The 17,379-nt window shown below is 39.3% G+C and overlaps 2 protein-coding genes across 5 annotated transcripts; one reads left to right on the top strand and one right to left on the bottom strand.

The window, feature by feature from the left end:
- Window positions 1-284: 284 nt before the first annotated feature.
- Window positions 285-4,295, top strand: LOC135160579 (tyrosine-protein kinase Shark). Of its 2 annotated transcripts, XM_064117271.1 has the most exons (8): window positions 285-525; window positions 637-771; window positions 1,137-1,300; window positions 1,444-1,629; window positions 1,834-1,918; window positions 2,040-2,678; window positions 2,923-3,617; window positions 3,892-4,295. In XM_064117271.1, exons 1-8 carry the CDS (start codon window positions 450-452, stop codon window positions 4,087-4,089), a joined length of 2,178 nt encoding a protein of 725 aa, XP_063973341.1. In that variant the 5' UTR covers window positions 285-449; the 3' UTR covers window positions 4,090-4,295. The 2 variants fall into 2 exon arrangements, with proteins under 2 accessions (XP_063973341.1, XP_063973343.1); XM_064117273.1 differs by lacking the exon at window positions 285-525 and having other exon boundaries at window positions 642-771; window positions 1,122-1,300.
- On the bottom strand, window positions 4,291-16,583 carry LOC135160611 (uncharacterized). 3 transcript variants are annotated; one of them, XM_064117338.1, is made up of 2 exons: window positions 16,470-16,583; window positions 4,291-7,256 (listed from the first exon to the last, which is right to left on the bottom strand). In XM_064117338.1, the coding sequence occupies exon 2, from the start codon at window positions 7,187-7,189 to the stop codon at window positions 6,614-6,616; it is 576 nt and encodes a 191-aa protein (XP_063973408.1). In that variant the 5' UTR covers window positions 7,190-7,256; window positions 16,470-16,583; the 3' UTR covers window positions 4,291-6,613. The 3 variants fall into 3 exon arrangements, with proteins under 3 accessions (XP_063973408.1, XP_063973406.1, XP_063973407.1); XM_064117336.1 differs by lacking the exon at window positions 16,470-16,583 and adding an exon at window positions 13,605-13,979 and having other exon boundaries at window positions 4,291-7,274; XM_064117337.1 differs by lacking the exon at window positions 16,470-16,583 and adding an exon at window positions 13,605-13,978.
- Between the last annotated feature and the right edge of the window lie 796 nt (window positions 16,584-17,379).

The raw sequence follows: 17,379 nt of genomic DNA, 5'->3' as shown, positions 1-17,379 counted from the left end.
TCATGATTTTTAGGGGTTGCGGCCGCTAGGGTGACATCTACCGAAGGGTTTAAAAAAAAATTCTGAGAATTTTCTGATTTTTTTAATCTCAAAAAAATTAATGAGTGGAATTGGATTGAAAAGCTTTGTAATCGAATGGATTTTTTTTTGGAATTTACATTGGAAAATATTGTTCAATTGGGATGAACTGTGCGATCTAACATACAGAGGTCGCTACTTAGTTACTCTGTAGATGAAAAGCTGACATGTGTGGCACAGAGAGGACGCCACGGACAGATATCCGTATTTTTATTGCTCAGTAAATAGCGTGAAAGACTAGTGCAGGTTTGACTAATAAAATATTCCACCTTCTGTCCCTCATTCGATTAAATTTCAACGATGAAAGCAGTTCGGAACAATTATTTGGTGAAACTATTGTGTGAATAATAATTCTTAAAAATCATAAAAACATGGCCCAGGATGATGATATCTCCTGGTACCACGGAAAACTGTCCCGTGAAGGGGCTGAGAATCTCCTGAGAAGGGGTAAATTATCGTCATTATGCTCATTAAATTTGCAGTGAAGTAATCGCTTGACATTTCCATGCACCACAGCAGGGGAATTAACAGCATTTCTTTGAATTGCTTCTTTCTCAGGAAATGAGGATGGCATGTTTTTGGTGAGAGAGAGCAGCACGTCAACAGGTGACTACGTGCTCTCTGTTCTGCACAACCAGGAGGTGATTCACTATCAAATTCGTAAACACGGGGAGGACGCCTTCTTCTCGATTGGTGAGTAATAATTCAGCGATTTTCAATAATTTATTCCTTCTTTGTTCTTTGTACATCGACGAAATATCTTTCTCACCCATTGTGATGAAAACTGTTGCTCAACACTCGTAATAAAAATCGTTTTTGACTCGCGGAAAAATAGCCCTGACCTTGGAGTAGGGCTATTTTTTTCAATAGCCGAAAAGTCTTTCTACGAGTTTGTTATTCGTTACTCTAGTAGCAATAAAAATTTTGCTCACTTCCTTAGATTTACCACTCCGTTACTAATTTGTTCTTTTGTTTTTTCCTTGGATCATATAATTAACACGTTGTACTTGGTGTGTACATACCAAATCAACTAAAATTAATAGAAAATGATTGATCAGATGACGAGACCACAATACATGGCCTGGACACCTTGATAGAGTACTACCAGGAGGACAACCATGGACTTGAGATTAAATTGCAGAAGCCCTGCAGAGGCCTTCTGCCTCCTCATGACACGCGAAGACATGGCAGAACTAATTTGCTGCACAGAGCTACAATGCAGGTGATTTATTTAGCGATTGACCAAAAAATGATGGATTTTTTAACGAATTCATGATTTATCAAGTAAATAAACATGAGCTTTAGACTGTTTATTTAGAGAATTAATTATGAAATTCATTAGTTAACTCTGATATTTTCGTTTAGGGAAATTATACGATAGTGTCAGAGCTTTTAAAATGCGGATACAGAAGTCTGGAAGCCAAGAATGAACTCGGCCAGACGGCAGTACACCTGGCAGCCAAAGACGGTGCTGATGATATTCTGAAGAAGCTCATCGAGAGCAAAGCCAGTGTCAACTGTCGAGATTCCGCTGGGTACACTCCTCTTCACGTAAGCCATTTGCAATTCTTTAATTCATATTTCTCGATATGATTCTATTGAATGATTATTGAATACGATTGTCCTCGCAAGCAGCTGAGAACCCCACGATTCCCATCTTATTGAGGTATGGTGGAGAAAAATGCGTGGAGTACTTCCACTCCATCCGTTGAAGACAAAGGTTCATATTGACGATTGGATTTTTTTTCATTTCAGTACGCATGCCAAAGTAATCTTCCTAATACCGTTAGAATTCTCATATTGGGTGGAGCCAATGTCCAAGCAAGACACACAGAAACAGGTAATTCAGTCTGTGAAACCCTATTTTTCAAACGCATCATTCAGCATGAAAACCCAGCGAAAACAAATGCAAAAACTCAACCAAGAGTTTTTAAAAAATGAAATTACGTCAATTTCCAAAGGAATGGTGCCCCTGCACGAGGCGGCGAGTGCGGGACAACGAGAGGTGATAAAAGTCCTTCTTTCTATGAACGCTCCTGTGCACCCTCGCACCCTGGCGGACGATATCCCCGAGAGTTTAGCTCGTCGAAACGGCCACACGGACTGTATGAAGCTTCTACGTGACTACGAAGCCCCAGCGCCTAAAGAAAAAAAGACCTCCTGGTACCATGGAACACTGGACCGGACAGAAGCAGTCGCCCTTCTCCATAAACACGGTGACAAAGAGGGCAGCTTTCTGGTTCGCTTCAGCGACCGTCGCGGGGGTACCTACGTCCTCACAGTGAGCTACCATCGTCAGGACTATCACTTTCAAATCCAAAAGAAAAATGATCTCCTGTTTATCGATAACGGACCTTACCTTGCGTCCCTGGAGCACGTGGTGGAGCACTACAGGTGCATGCCGGATGGTCTCCCAGGGCCCCTGGTGCATCCCATCCCTCCGGACCCGAGGCCTCCAGTGCCCGAGATGCCACCTTCGATCTTCAACGGGAATACTCTCGGCAGAAAGCACTCTGAGGGCGGGCATCAGTCGGCCGATGGATCTTATCTCAGGAACATCGCGTTTGACATGGGATTCAGTGCACCAGCACCTCCAGCAGGTATCACATCACATAATCTGTTGGATATGAATCTCCACATAAATTGTCTACTGGAGTCTGTTGAGGCTCGAGGGCATTACCACCGATTACATTCGAGTTTTTTGGGGGTTACATTGTCAAAGATTATTCTTATTAGAGTTTTGTAATATTAAATCGGTATTGGGCCCTTTTTAAAGGATTAGTTGATCGAAATTTATTTCTCCAGGATGATTTTTCAGTATTGAATGACGTACAATCCCTCCAGTAGGTCCAGACCCCGAGGCCCGTCCATCCAACAGTTGTCAAGACTTCATCCCTGGGGAGAACCTTATCCTTGGAGAGGTCCTGGGTGAGGGAGAGTTTGGGGCGGTGTACGAGGGCGTCCTTCAGAGTTCCCGGGGAATTCAAGAACCAGTCGCCATAAAAACCCTCAGGGATACTCACAGTATTGTCACGAGAGAGGAGTTCCTGCGGGAAGCCAGGCTCATGATGACTTTCGATCATCACTGCATTGTCAAGCTCATTGGCTTCTCCGAGGGGCCGCCCCTACTGATGGTCCAGGAACTGGTGCCACTGGGGTCAATGCTGGCGTATCTCCTGGAATTCCCTGACAGAATCAGTACCACTTATGAGCTCAAGATCTGGGCCGCACAGATTGCTTCTGGTATGAAGTACCTGGAAGAGTTGAGGCTCGTTCACAGAGATCTTGCTGCTAGGAATATTCTTCTTGCCTCCAGGCATCAAGCTAAGATCAGCGATTTTGGGCTGTCGAGGAGCTTTGGCTCCAGTGATTATTACAGGGCAACGCAGGGGGGCAAGTGGCCCATCAAGTGGTATGCACCGGAATCGTATAATTTTGGGACTTTCTCACATGCCAGTGATGTCTGGAGCTTTGGGGTCACACTTTGGGAGATGTTTTCCTATGGGGACCAGCCTTACGGGGATCGTCGAGGGGTTGATGTACGTATAAAAAATATTAAATATTGTTGGAAAAAATATTGAATTGATTAATTCAATTTTATATGCTGGGGAAAATGATTTCATTATCATTATCAAACTGTCCTTATTTTCAGGATAGGTATAAAGTTATTTGGTGAATGTTGCTTTTTTTCTTAATACAACACATTTTCCTCTCGGTGTTTTTCAAGGCCACACGTTTCCTGCTATAAATGAGACGTACTTTTTAAAAGACTTTTTCTCAGCGCAACAATAAAATGTGTCCTCAATTCACCAGGTGATACAACTAGTTGAGAAAGGAGAACGTTTGCAAAAACCAGAAGACTGTCCCGACCACATCTATGAAGTGATGAATAGATGCTGGTCCTACACTCCCCAGGATCGTCCGACCTTCTGTGAGCTCTTCGACATATTCTCCACTAACCCTGACTACGCTAATCTCAGAGATCTCGACCCCAACGTTGACATCAGTTAGTCACAGCTCCGCAAATGAAACATTTAATTGTGTTAATTGAAAAAAAAACCAGGAGACATTTTCTAAAAATCAATCATTCCAATTAAATTCCGCCAAACTGTGCCATGAAGAAACAATTCGTTGGTTCATTTTATTCCGACTGTAAATATATGATAATTTCAATTTTACAAGATATATGATCATTAAATAATTGAATTCATCTAAAAGGCAGTTGCAAATTTATTTACCATTCTTATACAGTCAGAGGAAACATTTTTACTTCGTATATAAACAAAAATGTTTGATATTTATTATCCTAGTTTCAATAGATTGATGCATATGACATCAAATAACGTCATTTAGTCAACAACTCGATATTTACCATCAATAACTCATCCACCTTTAGTTATTAAATAAAAACTATTGAGATTGAAACTATTTCAATGAATTTGTCATCACGTCACTGTCTATTTTCGAGGTTTCAAAGTAAAACGAAGGCTTCATCATCTGTTTCATTCAATTTATTCGACAAAGAAGTGCAGTAGCCCATTTAACAACCATTCTATTTTTGTTCGATTCAGCTCAACATTCGAAAAAAAATATGTATTCATTTGAAATATTCTCATAGTGTACAACAGTGACATGAATAATTCGCAAGAGCGTAGAATAAACTTATAAAAGTGTCATTACCACCTAATTTTTTACACGACGACTCTTTATATTCTATGTACAGCATATGTACAGAAAGAACAAGTAGGAATATTTTGTTTTTCATTCCAATTGCTTATTCATAATCTGCTTCCTTTTTTCTTCACTTGCGAGTGTTTTCCGTGTGCGTCATCGAACAGGTTTTGAACTTGAGAAGATTTTTGGTTTCTAAATATTGGGAGTCTGTGGTGAAGTAAACGAGGTTAATCAGTTTGACTCATTACTAATTTTTTAAGGAACATTTTCGTATCCAAGGGATATAGATAATTTAGGTTAAAATCTTTTTTGAAGAGCTAGTGGAGATCTACAACGAAGCTTATGACATCAATTTTGCTACCTCCCTTCTATACGAAAATATTCTGTGAGTCGAGTTGACTTAACCTCCTTTGCATACTTCTGTGCAGAAATAGCCATTTTCAACGACAGAATTTGCAGTGTCCGGCTGCCAAGAAGCCATCTCTTCAATGAACATATAAATAAGGCTCATGGATTTTGGGTTTTTTTCTGACATGACAAAGAGTGTAATAAAAAATAAATAGTTATGAACTTAAGCCTAGACAACGTCCATGATTCGCATTTCAGTTTATTAAAACGATGATCGATTTTAATCACTGCAATTATCGAATTTCTCCTCGCGACATGTTGCATCATTGACATTTCCTGATTCCAAGCACTAGATTCACATATTATTCCCAAGTAATGTCGTGGAATTTTTTTTTTTCGGAAATAATAAAAGCAGATGTAATGGGCGTGAGGGGTATTATTACTTTGAATTTACGGTGAAGACCCACAGAAGCTACATTTATTTTTACAATTATGCAACTGAAGTTCTGCGAGACAATTTGAATAGTTCTTGTCTTGGTTGTTAATCATCAAGAGAAAGCAGATGTTGCTTACGTACGGTACACTCGCAATAGCTCGTTGAGTTCTTCACGCAATGAAAATCCCTGAATTCGACCTATTTCAACGCGTTCTCATCGTCATCAGGTGTTTATGGTGATTATTCGTTCAATTCGCTAATAGATTAATTGATAGAGGTTTCGACTTGGTCGCGATTTCAGTGCTGATCGATCTCGACTCGGTGATTGGCTAACCGTCGGCCAACAACTGACCTTTGCAAGTTTAAGCCGCGACCAGTGATCGATCAACGGTCGACCGATCATCGACTCAGTGAACACGACGATCTCCTGCCACACCACCCTCGAATAGCAATCAATCGAATCGTCAAGGTCCTTATAAGAAAGATCCTGGGCAAAATTATTATCTTTGAGCGGGGAGATGTTGGCCCTGAAAAAATCGACAAAAGGGGCATGAAAGAATCTAAAATATGCTGGATAGAATTTGTTCACGTTGCCGAAACTAACTGAAGTTTCTTACGAGCGATTCAGAGAGAATAAATAATGTTTATAGCCTTGGGAAAATGAGAAGGAGCGGTGCCATCTTGAACCCACCAAGATAGTCCGGAAAGTGTGTCTACAAAATTTCACTCTTTAGCACCTGTTATCTAGCTCGTATTTCCAGGTATTCATTCAAATTATTTATTCTCTTCAAATCACCTCCAGCTCGTTCCATCCATTATCTAAAGAATGAACCAATTGCTCACGTTGACCATTAGACTTTCAGGCCCCCTTCTGATTCTGGAAAGGAGGCGAAATCGCCCCAGAACTAATGCCCCGTTATCACTTATCCTTCTACTAGCACCTCGATCCAGCGAGGATCTAATTCACGAGATTCTCTAGACTTGATCACCGATGGTCACGACGACGAGAACAAGTTGAATAGGTCAAGACGATTGAAAAAAAAAACGAAAGTAAAGAATCAAGTGTTAGTGATGAAACTAAACTTGTCCTCCGACGTCAATTTGATATCTGAGGGTGAGGTATTCTGCAGCTGAGGTCAAGCGTTTGATGCTGCGATGGAGACCATGGAGATGACGACGAAAGGTCTCAGCTGCCTGATTGGCGCACCTGTCATTGGGTGAATCTTCACCCTCCATTCCTGAATCAATCTCAATTCCAATGTCAGAGTCTGAGTCACAGGAGCTTGAGCTAGATATAACTGAAGATGCGCTCTGCATGCTCTGCATTGACGTGGTGCTAGGGCAGCGTGCGTGGCCAAGCCTCACAGCGTCACTTGGTGTCGTCCTATTTTTCCGACGGACTTCCTCGGTGATCTCGTCCTCGTCGTCCTGGCTGTCGACGTTAGACTTCTGGGACCACAGAAGTTCCAGCTTCATCTTGGTGACAATGTTGTAGAGTCTGTAGAGGTCAGTGTCGGGCATTGTATTCTTGATGTTATTTAAGCCCTTCTGGCTCACTGTGTCACTTGCATCACCCACTGCCAGGTCCAGGAGACGAGAGGGCACCAGAATTGTCTCCTCCATCTCGTTCACAGCTTTCACGAATTTCTCCATGCTATGAAGGATACTCGCGTTACTGAATTCTGGCTCATCGTGGCGAGCGATCCTTCGCAGGTTTGACCTGCAACAGAAAGAATGTCTTTTGAAATTTAGTCATCAAGGGGGGCTTTCGTGGTTGCCTCAAGACCTGGGGCATTGAGAGTTGAAGGAACAATGCGAGAATAAAATTTTCTACCTTAAGAACGACGAAAAATTCGTAAATTGGATGAAATTAAATTTTCTTCATATAAAAACGGTTGAAGTGAATCGCGAATGGTTCCAACAGGATAAATAAATTCAAAGATGCGTTGAAATCACGAGGTGGCACGTCCCCAGAGGTTGACAACCCAAGATGGCGACGCATAATGAGGAGTTGACAGTTTTAAAGAACCTGACCCAAGCTACCTTGTCTGCTAATTTCCTCCACTCATCACAATAGATAATGAATAATTGATCTGGACCTTTGACCACTTTTCAATGACAATATTGTCACGTTTCTATTATCTTCTGCAGGCGGCCTCGGCTTAAAAAAAAATAAAACCCGGGGGAAAAAATGAAGTGCGGAAATTCTTTGAGTAATGAATTCTCAGCGAAAAGAAGACAGAAAAAACTAAAAGAGGAGTTAGAAAATATGTTCAATTCGCAGAAACTGTTTGCAGCGACTCTGCAATGATCTCAAGATGATAAACAATTTCAACAAGAGTTTAAAATCCCGAGGTGAGATATCGCCATTAGGCGGATACATCACCCAAGATGTCGACTAATAATGAGCTGGAGTTGAAAGCCTCGTAAAGAATGCGACCCCGAGCTACCTTGTCTGTTAACTTCCTCGACTCTCTACCCTACATAATGAGCAACCGATTCAATCTTTGACCATTCAATATAAACATTGCAATGTTTTCCTTCTACTTCTCAATAAATTGACGTCAGAAAGGTGTCCGGGTACTTTGACCGAGTGGTCAATTGCGTCCCAGTATATTTCCATGTTTGATTAACAAGTGTAAAAGTGCATTACACTGTCGTCAGTCTAGTTAACAGCTCATTAAAAAAAATCCATAATTAGTAGTTGTCGATATTGATTAGATCACTAGTTTGCCATTTCGTAATCGCAATGTCTCCGTTTTTAATCGTCGGATTGACTTCAATCAAGGTCAGCATGTCTGATAGATACCTGGATATATGTTTTATCAAGTGTATTGACGGATCACGCCTCAGTGCCATGCTCCGGACGTGAAGGAATTCTATCGGCAATGATGAAGACCTAATCGCGAAACAGAGTTCTATCTGATAGGCCACTGCACTGATTAAACGAAGTATCGAACCAGCTCGAGCCGGAGAGGCTCTTCACCCTCACTGAGTTTGCTCTTTTTTTATCATTCTTGTTAATTGAATGAAATTCATTGATTTATGGATTGAGGTCAGTCATTATTATGAGGGCTCAGACTGAGCTACTCTGACCCCTGAGAACCTTACAAGCATCCTGCATTCCAGTCTTGAACTGCGGAAAGATCATTATGTATTTATGCTGATGATTCGCTTTATGAATTAGTCATTTCCGATGGCGTCTGTCGGTTTTCCGCTAATTTCAAGTATTTCGATGGAAAAATATATTTCCGCATTGAATGTGACAACTGTCAATACGTACTTGCGATGCAATAATAAGTTAATTAGTTCTTAAAAGTAAACTCAGTCTTAATTAATATGTTATTATTAAAGAATTATTTATCAGTTTAATTTCGGGGGAAAAAACTTTGAGAGAATTTTCTTCTAAATTGGCGATTTAATTGGATAATTTGAATATTCTCAGACGATAATTAAACTGTCTCGTGGAATTCTCCTGTCATTGAACTCCTAGAATATTCCAACACCCGACGCATCGGCCGTCCTATAATTGCGTTAACGTTTGGTATATACAGGGAAAATACGTGTGACGCGAGAGAAGCATTTCCGCGTTGGATAAGACAACTGTCGATCAATATTTCCAATGTAATTATGAGTTACTAATCGCTTGATATCCAAGCATTTGGTTGATTCATATCTTTTAAACAATTTTGCAAGCTAATTGTAATCAATAAGTTTAGTAAATATATATCACCATAATTTTTTTCCACTTTGTGGGAAAAAATTGTGAGTGAAGGCTCGTAAAAATCTGCACTTCAATTGGGAGAAAGGACATCTGCGTACGATAATTGACAGCTAAATCCAATTATTTTGTCAGTGAACTTCTAGAACATTCCACCTGGTGACAATTCAACCGTTGCATCGATCATCACATAATTGCGTTAGTGTTTTGTATATACAGGGAACCAAGGTCCACCTTACGAATTCTTTATGAAAGAAGGGGAAACCCAAACGCGTCAGAGAATGAGTGCGCAGTATTATTCAAGTTGCATTACAGGGAGACCAATCCGATGATTACCTACTTTCTACTTTTATCTCCGACTAAAATTTACAATACCTAAGGATTAAGGAGCACAGGGTTCTCTCCAGGTTTTCGCGAGTACCGCAATTCGCGTGAAAATTACAGAATAATTTAATTTTTTAAATTGATTGCAAGATGAACATTTCGATAGTTAGGGTTTTTTTAATAGAATTCCCATGATATTGCTCCGGCTTTCTGGCGCCCTGGAGTCAAATCCGAAGATGGATTTTACGTATCTTGATGGGAAGAGATATTTAAAGCAACTGCATTGGTTGAAATGTGGGTTGAAAAATTAATCAATGTAATAATTCTATTTTGGGCATTGTGACTAGCACATTTCAATGTCGATGGGTCGGTAATCACCTTAAATTGGGCAGGCCACGCGATAGTGATAAATATTTTTGAGGCAAAGTCCACGCTACGGCGACTGGGTTATTCCGCACACGAATAGATATGTTGAAGAATTGTGGAGTGTCTTGTAATGAATGGGGAATAGAAAGGTGCTGACCATGCAAGGTCGTTCATCCACATGTATATTTTGTGTGATTTCCATGAGTGGAGCTGAAAAATTGTCAATGCAATTCATTCGCCTATGAATATAGAATATCTTTCAGAAGTCGTGCAAGAATTTTCCAAAGATTGCTGAAAGATATTTCAAAGACAGTTATTTTTCCCGCAGAAACAAAGAGCAAGAAAATAATATTTTGAGAGGAAAAATAGAATTAATTAGACAGTGAATAATTCTAGTTTCTTTTAATGGAAGATCATTCATTTACCGAATCATTTTCGGGAAAACAAATCATCCGCGATGGACAAATTTATTTGAAAAATATGTCAGTCATCTCCTTTTGTTTTTTGCGAATGTAGGAGGCAATAAAACATAAGTATGTGATATATTTTTCATATTTTTCAACATAAATTGGGCCTAATCAAGATATTTCCATATATTTTAATGGGATTTTCTCGCCTCTATACCTGCCGACAGGCGCTCGAGGGGCCCATAAGTCTGGAAAAAATAGTTTTCAACTAGCGCCACGAAAAATTGCATAATCCAAGACTGCGCTCTCTCTCCGAATCCTCGAGCCGCTTCGACATCACGTCCCGAGAAGAGTCTACACACGTGTTCGGGGGTAGAGAGAGAAGACGAATACCACTGGAATGACATTCCTAACTCTCAGGTACCTAGATAAAAGCCACGAGAAAAATGGGTTCTCAGCGTTAGTGATTACATAAAACTTGTATTTCTCTAGTGCTCCTTATTCGCCCAATGAACTCTTTGTGCGTGACGAGCATTGACTCGGCGCTCAAATGCATTCTTTATTGCATTTTTTCAATTCACTATTGAATTGATAAGCAATGATTACGCCGTGCTGACTTGCTGATACAGCTTCTGACCTTACTAGGCTACTACGATACGACAAATTCACGGGGTTTCGTCAGTCTGTAGTGAATTTGTCCTTGATTTATTGCGTCAATCTGCGCGTGATACGAAATGAAAAGCGTTTACTTTCCACGAGGAACTGTCGAATCTTCCAGTGACTAATTGGGAGAGGTGGAAATTGTTTTTTTTCGCTTCATAGTTGAACAGTAAATTAACTAAATTCACGGTAAAAGAAGAAAGTTCAATAATTTTTTTGAGAATCAACTGCGTAGAAAAATCTTCAGAAGCATCATCCATAGATGTTTGGAAGACCTCTCTAGCAATCCAACGGGATTATATGACTCGAAATTTGTAAGAGGGACCGGAAATTTCAGCGGAAAAAGGTTACCACCGTTTGTGAAGGGAAATTAGACTGTTCGACATTGCGATTATTTTGTACCACTTTGTTTTTTACCCGAGCTGATTAGACCTTTCTCGACAGTCCAAAGGTTTTTCACCGGTGTTTCATCTGACTTCGGGTGAGGGAATGTCGACAGGATGTACCGCCGAAACTTGTCGGGTTAGTTCGATAAAATAATTCATGACGTTAACGGTATGGGCTTCATCGTTGGCCCCGTTGACTAAAATTGGCTTATGATCTAGTCAATTTGGGGGGGGGGGGGGTAATATCGGAAGAGGGGCGTATGTTATCGCAGGAAAATCTTACAGAAATTATGATTTCTTAAAATTCTTTTAGTTGAAATTTTTGTCAAGATCTCTCCTAAAACAAAAATTATAATTTATCAGTAACGATTCATATATGATCAACGATAAATTTCTAAATCTTCTCATGCTTCTGATTCTTATCATCTAATATCAATCTGGTCATTGAATTTTTTCTAAAATTATCTCGCAACGGCGATTCTAAATCCCCAAGAAGCCTTATCAGAAAACGACAATTTCTATTCACTGGTATTCAGTATGAATCAGTTGCACTTCTCGCTCCCCAGGAAAATCCCCCAGACAACTGTGATAAATTGAAGATAATTTCCCTGAGAGATGTGTGATAAAATTTCCGGGGCATATGACTGAGCAGTAACTCGTCTAAAAAGAAAGTCTGACACAATTGTCCAATTTCTTCCATTTGGAAAACAACCCGAAGAGGTATATGCAAATTAATGAATGACGCACGCAAATTCAAAATGATTTACGTTATACTAGAATCTCGAGGTGTTCAATGACAGATTTCAAAACACTGAATTCCAGACGATCACAACAGATACCTAGACTTTTTTAATCATCTTGAAATTAGGGGAAAACTAATTTTTACTTCTTTTCGGTTTGGGACTGTCCAATGCAAGGTCTTCAATATTCTTCCTGAATTGTAGCTATTTTTCCTCAATGTCTATTGATAACGAATGGCAATTGGGTCAACAACAATATCACACTAATTACAGAGTTGGAAATGATATTTTGAAGAGTTTATCATGTAGAATTTTTTACGAAACTGCAATGCCTTTTAGGCAAATCTGAAAATGTACCAATATCTCTAGGTCTTGACGACAATTCTTCAGACTTGAAAAAATAAATGCTCGCGATTGTTTGACTTCCAAAGCGTAACAAAATTTCTTAAGTGAATTTACTGTTGAATTTATAATTAAGAAATGCATTCATCTATTCAGCTCACTAAGCATATGTCATAGTGGTAGACAAAAATCTTCTCTTTTCGACGAGTGAAAAGATTGACAAAATTATGCGAATAAATGGAATGATTTTTTTAGAATGATAAGTCTAGAAAATCATTATACGCGAGTACAAAAAATGCGGAGCTTCACAGACGATTTCGATTCATAACGAAAGTGGCACTTGATAAAACGTTGAATATATTATTGTTTGACTCCTGAGATCTCAAAAATTTCATAAGCTGAATTTTTGACTATTGAATAATCCGAGTGTCAACCTAATACGAGTAAAATGAACAGTAGAATTTTCGACGACTTCGTAACTCAGAAATTATTCATCGGTTCAGTTCATTAAACATTAAACACGTGTCACCTTGCACGACAAAAGTCTTTTTCTTTCACTGAGTGAATAAACTGAGACAGATAACGAGAAAGAAAAAAAATTAGCCAAATAAATAGAATGAAATTTGTTATAGGATTATTACTCATGGGCGCAAAAAAATACTCTGGGCATTTTTTAATAATTTCACGAATGGCTTCAGATACTCACAAAAATCGTTGGTACATGACAAAAATCATAAATGTCCCCTGAACCCTCAAAAATCTCATGAATCAAATTCTCCACCTACGAATAATTCGATAGCATCAGCTCCCTCGTACTAAAATGGACACTAGCAGTCCCCACCTCGTAATTCAAGAGTTAATGAATCAATTCATCCACCAAATGTGTCACCTCCTTTCCTCCACAGACCAAGAAACCGAAATAATCATTAAAAAATCATCCAGACGAATTGATTGAGATTTTTTTCTAGAATAAATGATTACACAAGTACCCATGAGAATCCCTCACGCACGGTGAAAGTATCACGCCTAAAAATTCCCCAATAACTGTCCCGAATAAAAAAACTCCTGACTCATCACCTAAAATTAATTACAAGCATTAACGAAACAATAAATAAAACCAACCTGCTCTCCAAATTCGCTGGCGATTCTCCGTAGTTCATCATGGCACAATTGAGTAAGAGCCTCGTTACAAAATACGAACTGAAGAAGTTGAATTGTCTCCTGAATGAGAATACAATATTCCCAACACTTCCTCCTTTCCTTGTGATAGAAAGCCTCTTCAACTGTTTTATCAGACAAGCCAAAACATTCGGCCAAAAACTGTTACTATATTCCCCAGTGAATTCGAGGGAGCAGTCAAGGCGTGCCCACTCGGGATCGCAGCTCAACACGATATGGTGTTGCTCATTAGGTTGAATTCTCTTTCGTAAAGTCGTTCACTTACGCGTTTCACTCGTTCCTGTATGGGAGAACGAGACAGACGGAGGAAATGAACACGAATGCGATACGAAACTCAGATGTGAACATTTGTTCGTTGCCCCCACCTTTGCTCGACAATATGGCGGCCCGTGAAAGGGAGTGGGGGTAGCGTGTGAAGCGCCAATTTTTCAAATTTCGTCAAATATTTTGGACAGAGCACTCGCAATTATCATTCCCCTGACGATTCTGCCACTTTTCACTTTTTACCTTTGGCTTTACGTCCATTACTCGCGCAGGAAAATATATTCTTTGAATTTCCCGCCCGGGAAATTTTGGAACGAGGCCACGAGAACGAAATTCTTTTCTTCCGGTAGTTATGGCTCTCAAAGTGGTGCACTGTCTATGGCTATATGATTTTCCCCTCACCCCGAGTCGTACCACAATCCCAGGTCTGTGATTGGTCGAGGGACAACACGCCAGACACACTGACGTCTCACGTTTGTCGATCGCTCGACAATTACCCGTAGAATCGTAGATTCTAGACACCGAGGATCAGGTGCGCAGATGTTATTGTTGTTGTTATTATTGGGTATTCGTGGGATTTTTGCGCGAGAATGCACGTGTGACTGCAGCGTGGGCGAGAGCCGGTGCAATTCTCCGGTTTGGAAAGTTAACTTTATTTATTTCCGTTTTTTTGACAATTTGAGATGTTTATGAGGGTTTTCGGAGGGAGAGAGGAATTTCCACGGGCTCAATGTGGACACACCCTTCACAACGCCATGGTTACGGGTTTTTAACGATGTCAATGACTCAAACATGAGAGGGAGACGAGAAGATTTTTATGGGAATGGAAATGCTGGACAGAGAAAAAATTTACGTTGTCAGATATTCATGTACTTGAGGGAGGTATTTGTTCTTTCAAAATTGTATTCCTTCCATCAGTTCCCCATAAGTCTCATTAGGGTCCAGGTAGGGTAATCATATTGTTCGATAGTATGGAGATTTATAGGTGACCTTGAAAGGAGGCCATTAATCGTTATTTATTTTTCCTAATCCCTTATTTCTTATCTTCTTGGGCAAAGAATTTAGATGCATTACTTAATGTTTATAATTATTTGAATAGTTCACTGGGGGTCTGATTAACATGATCATCTTCAAACCTAATAGGGAGTGTCAAGTGGTGGACTGCAGACACAAAGTAATGCAATAATACTTCTCTGACGTAGATGAATGTTTGGCAAGTTTTTTTTCACGTGGTAAAATATTTATTAATAATTAATAGACAATGGTAATCCACTTGTTGGATTATCAAAGATTTGAGACGTACCCATTGTTGTCATTGCGTGTAGAAACCATTAGATTAGATTAGATAATAATAATCCGATGAAATTTTTGGGGTCCAATTAACATTTTAGGTCAATTATTCGATTTTTTCTATGAAAAAGCCGGAATGGAGAGGAATTTAATGATAGATATGCTTGTTGATTCCTCCCTTTAGGGAGAGACTATCGATTTCAAAACTTCTCACAGGTCATGAATATTTTGTTTGTCTTCTCGTTAGAATATTGATGCGAAGAAAAATATTAAGTTGAAGCTCTCACCGACAAAAACGAGAAAAATTACTTTCTAGACGAACCTTCATGTTTCTTACATTTTTTGGACTTTCTCGTGTGATTATTGAGCTGGGCGAAGGGAATAATTACCAACATAATATGGGGATACTGCGTGGTTGATATCCTCTGGCGACGTGAGGTCTATGGACAGGGGGCGGCCGCCAGGGCGCCAAGAAGACGAGGGAGACCCAACGATGGAGTTCAGGCTTTGACCTGTCTGGAGTCATTACGACCATTCAGACGCCAGGGTAAATCCTCTCGACAGCAATATTGTCGATCGAAACATTGGTATTAACCCGGGGATATAATAGATTCATTTTCTGAATTTACTCATACCTACGTGGACAAATATTTTGGATAAAATTTTGTAGGCTGAGTGCTGGAAAAAATTATAATCCCGTGGTTGTGAAAAAACGAATGTTAAGAATTTTCTCGAAAAAAATTTGCTGAAGATTGTGGAGAAAGATGAAGGCTACTGCGATGAGAGGATGGAGAAAGAGTGAAGGTTGAGAATTGAAGGCTGAATGAACCGTTGGACCACTTCACTAATGAACTTTTCTGTTGACCTTTTTCATTGATTACGAGTAGATTTCCAACGCTTGAGTAATTATTAGTGAGAATGGAGTGAAAAATACTGTTTGGGTTTTTTTTGGGGAAATTCTTTTGTAGGTCTTTTCTTGTGCTTGTGAAGATTTATTCCGTTCTAATTCAACCGCTTGAGCTCAATGGAACCCACAGAATCGTCAAAAGTATGAAAAGTAAGTTTTTCTATTACCGACACCCGGAGTCTACTCTGGGATTTCGTCACAGGGAAAATGGGCTTTTGCCAAACTCGATTGTCGTCACTAATAAAACCCTCCTCCGAGTCCAATTCATCACGGATTATTTGCTAATTTTAATATTCACGCACCAATTTTCGCGGAAAGATTAACTGTAAAAACCCTTTTGAACTTACCTCAGAATTGTTGGGAATTAACTTGGGACTGCGTAGAGATTGTTGTAATTATATCTCAAATGCTGCTGAAATGAAGATTACAGATTCCCATATTCTACAATCAGTTCAAGGAACGAAGCGAATAGATAATATGAAATTTCGCGATCAACAAAGATGTGTGTTTATGCTATCAGCTACTGTAACGTCCATTAGTTGAGAAATCAAATTGATGATTAATGAGGGGTACTGATAACTCGGTTTTAACCGGTTATTCCGGGTACTGTTATCAGAAAGCCAAAGAAATGGAGCATTATTGAACCTAGGAGGAGGGGTGGGAGGCTCAATAAAATATCGATAAAACGTGCCAATAGACTGTGAAATGATTGTGTCACTTCAAGTGATTGATGCAATGTTTGAAAATTCTACAGATTCAAAACAATATTTGTTTTCATAACAAAGGGGTCAGCGTGTCAATGATAATTTTACATGTTCATCAATGTTCAAAATAAGTTTCAACAATTGTTGATTCGGATTTGGATTTATGTATTCGCATTTTACAGTGAAAAATGCCCACGAGGATTCGCGTTCTCGACATTCCTATTTGCTTTTGCATGTTTAGTTTCACGTCATCGTGGAAACTCTTGATTTCTGAAGTCCTCACTGGAAAATCTTTTAGTCAAATATTTGATGTGACGAAGTGTTAATGAGGGATTCATGTGGAAATGATCGGTGAATATGGACTTTATTAATAAATAAATACCAGTGTTCAATTTTGTTTTCATATTTTCATTAAAAAAGCGTAATATCTTTCATTCACAAATCAATAAATAAATAGTTGAGTAAATAAACTGAGAAATTAATGAACAATGAGTCTCGTGCTTGTGGTAATCAGTTTTTCGTACATCTCGTTGATTTTTTTTTCTTTTTTTTA

The sequence above is a fragment of the Diachasmimorpha longicaudata genome, chromosome 3 (genome assembly GCF_034640455.1).
Source record: "Diachasmimorpha longicaudata isolate KC_UGA_2023 chromosome 3, iyDiaLong2, whole genome shotgun sequence".
Taxonomy (NCBI): Eukaryota; Metazoa; Arthropoda; class Insecta; order Hymenoptera; family Braconidae; genus Diachasmimorpha; species Diachasmimorpha longicaudata.
The sequence above is the reverse complement of the archived record's forward strand: the minus strand, read 5'-3'. Positions and strand labels throughout refer to the sequence as shown.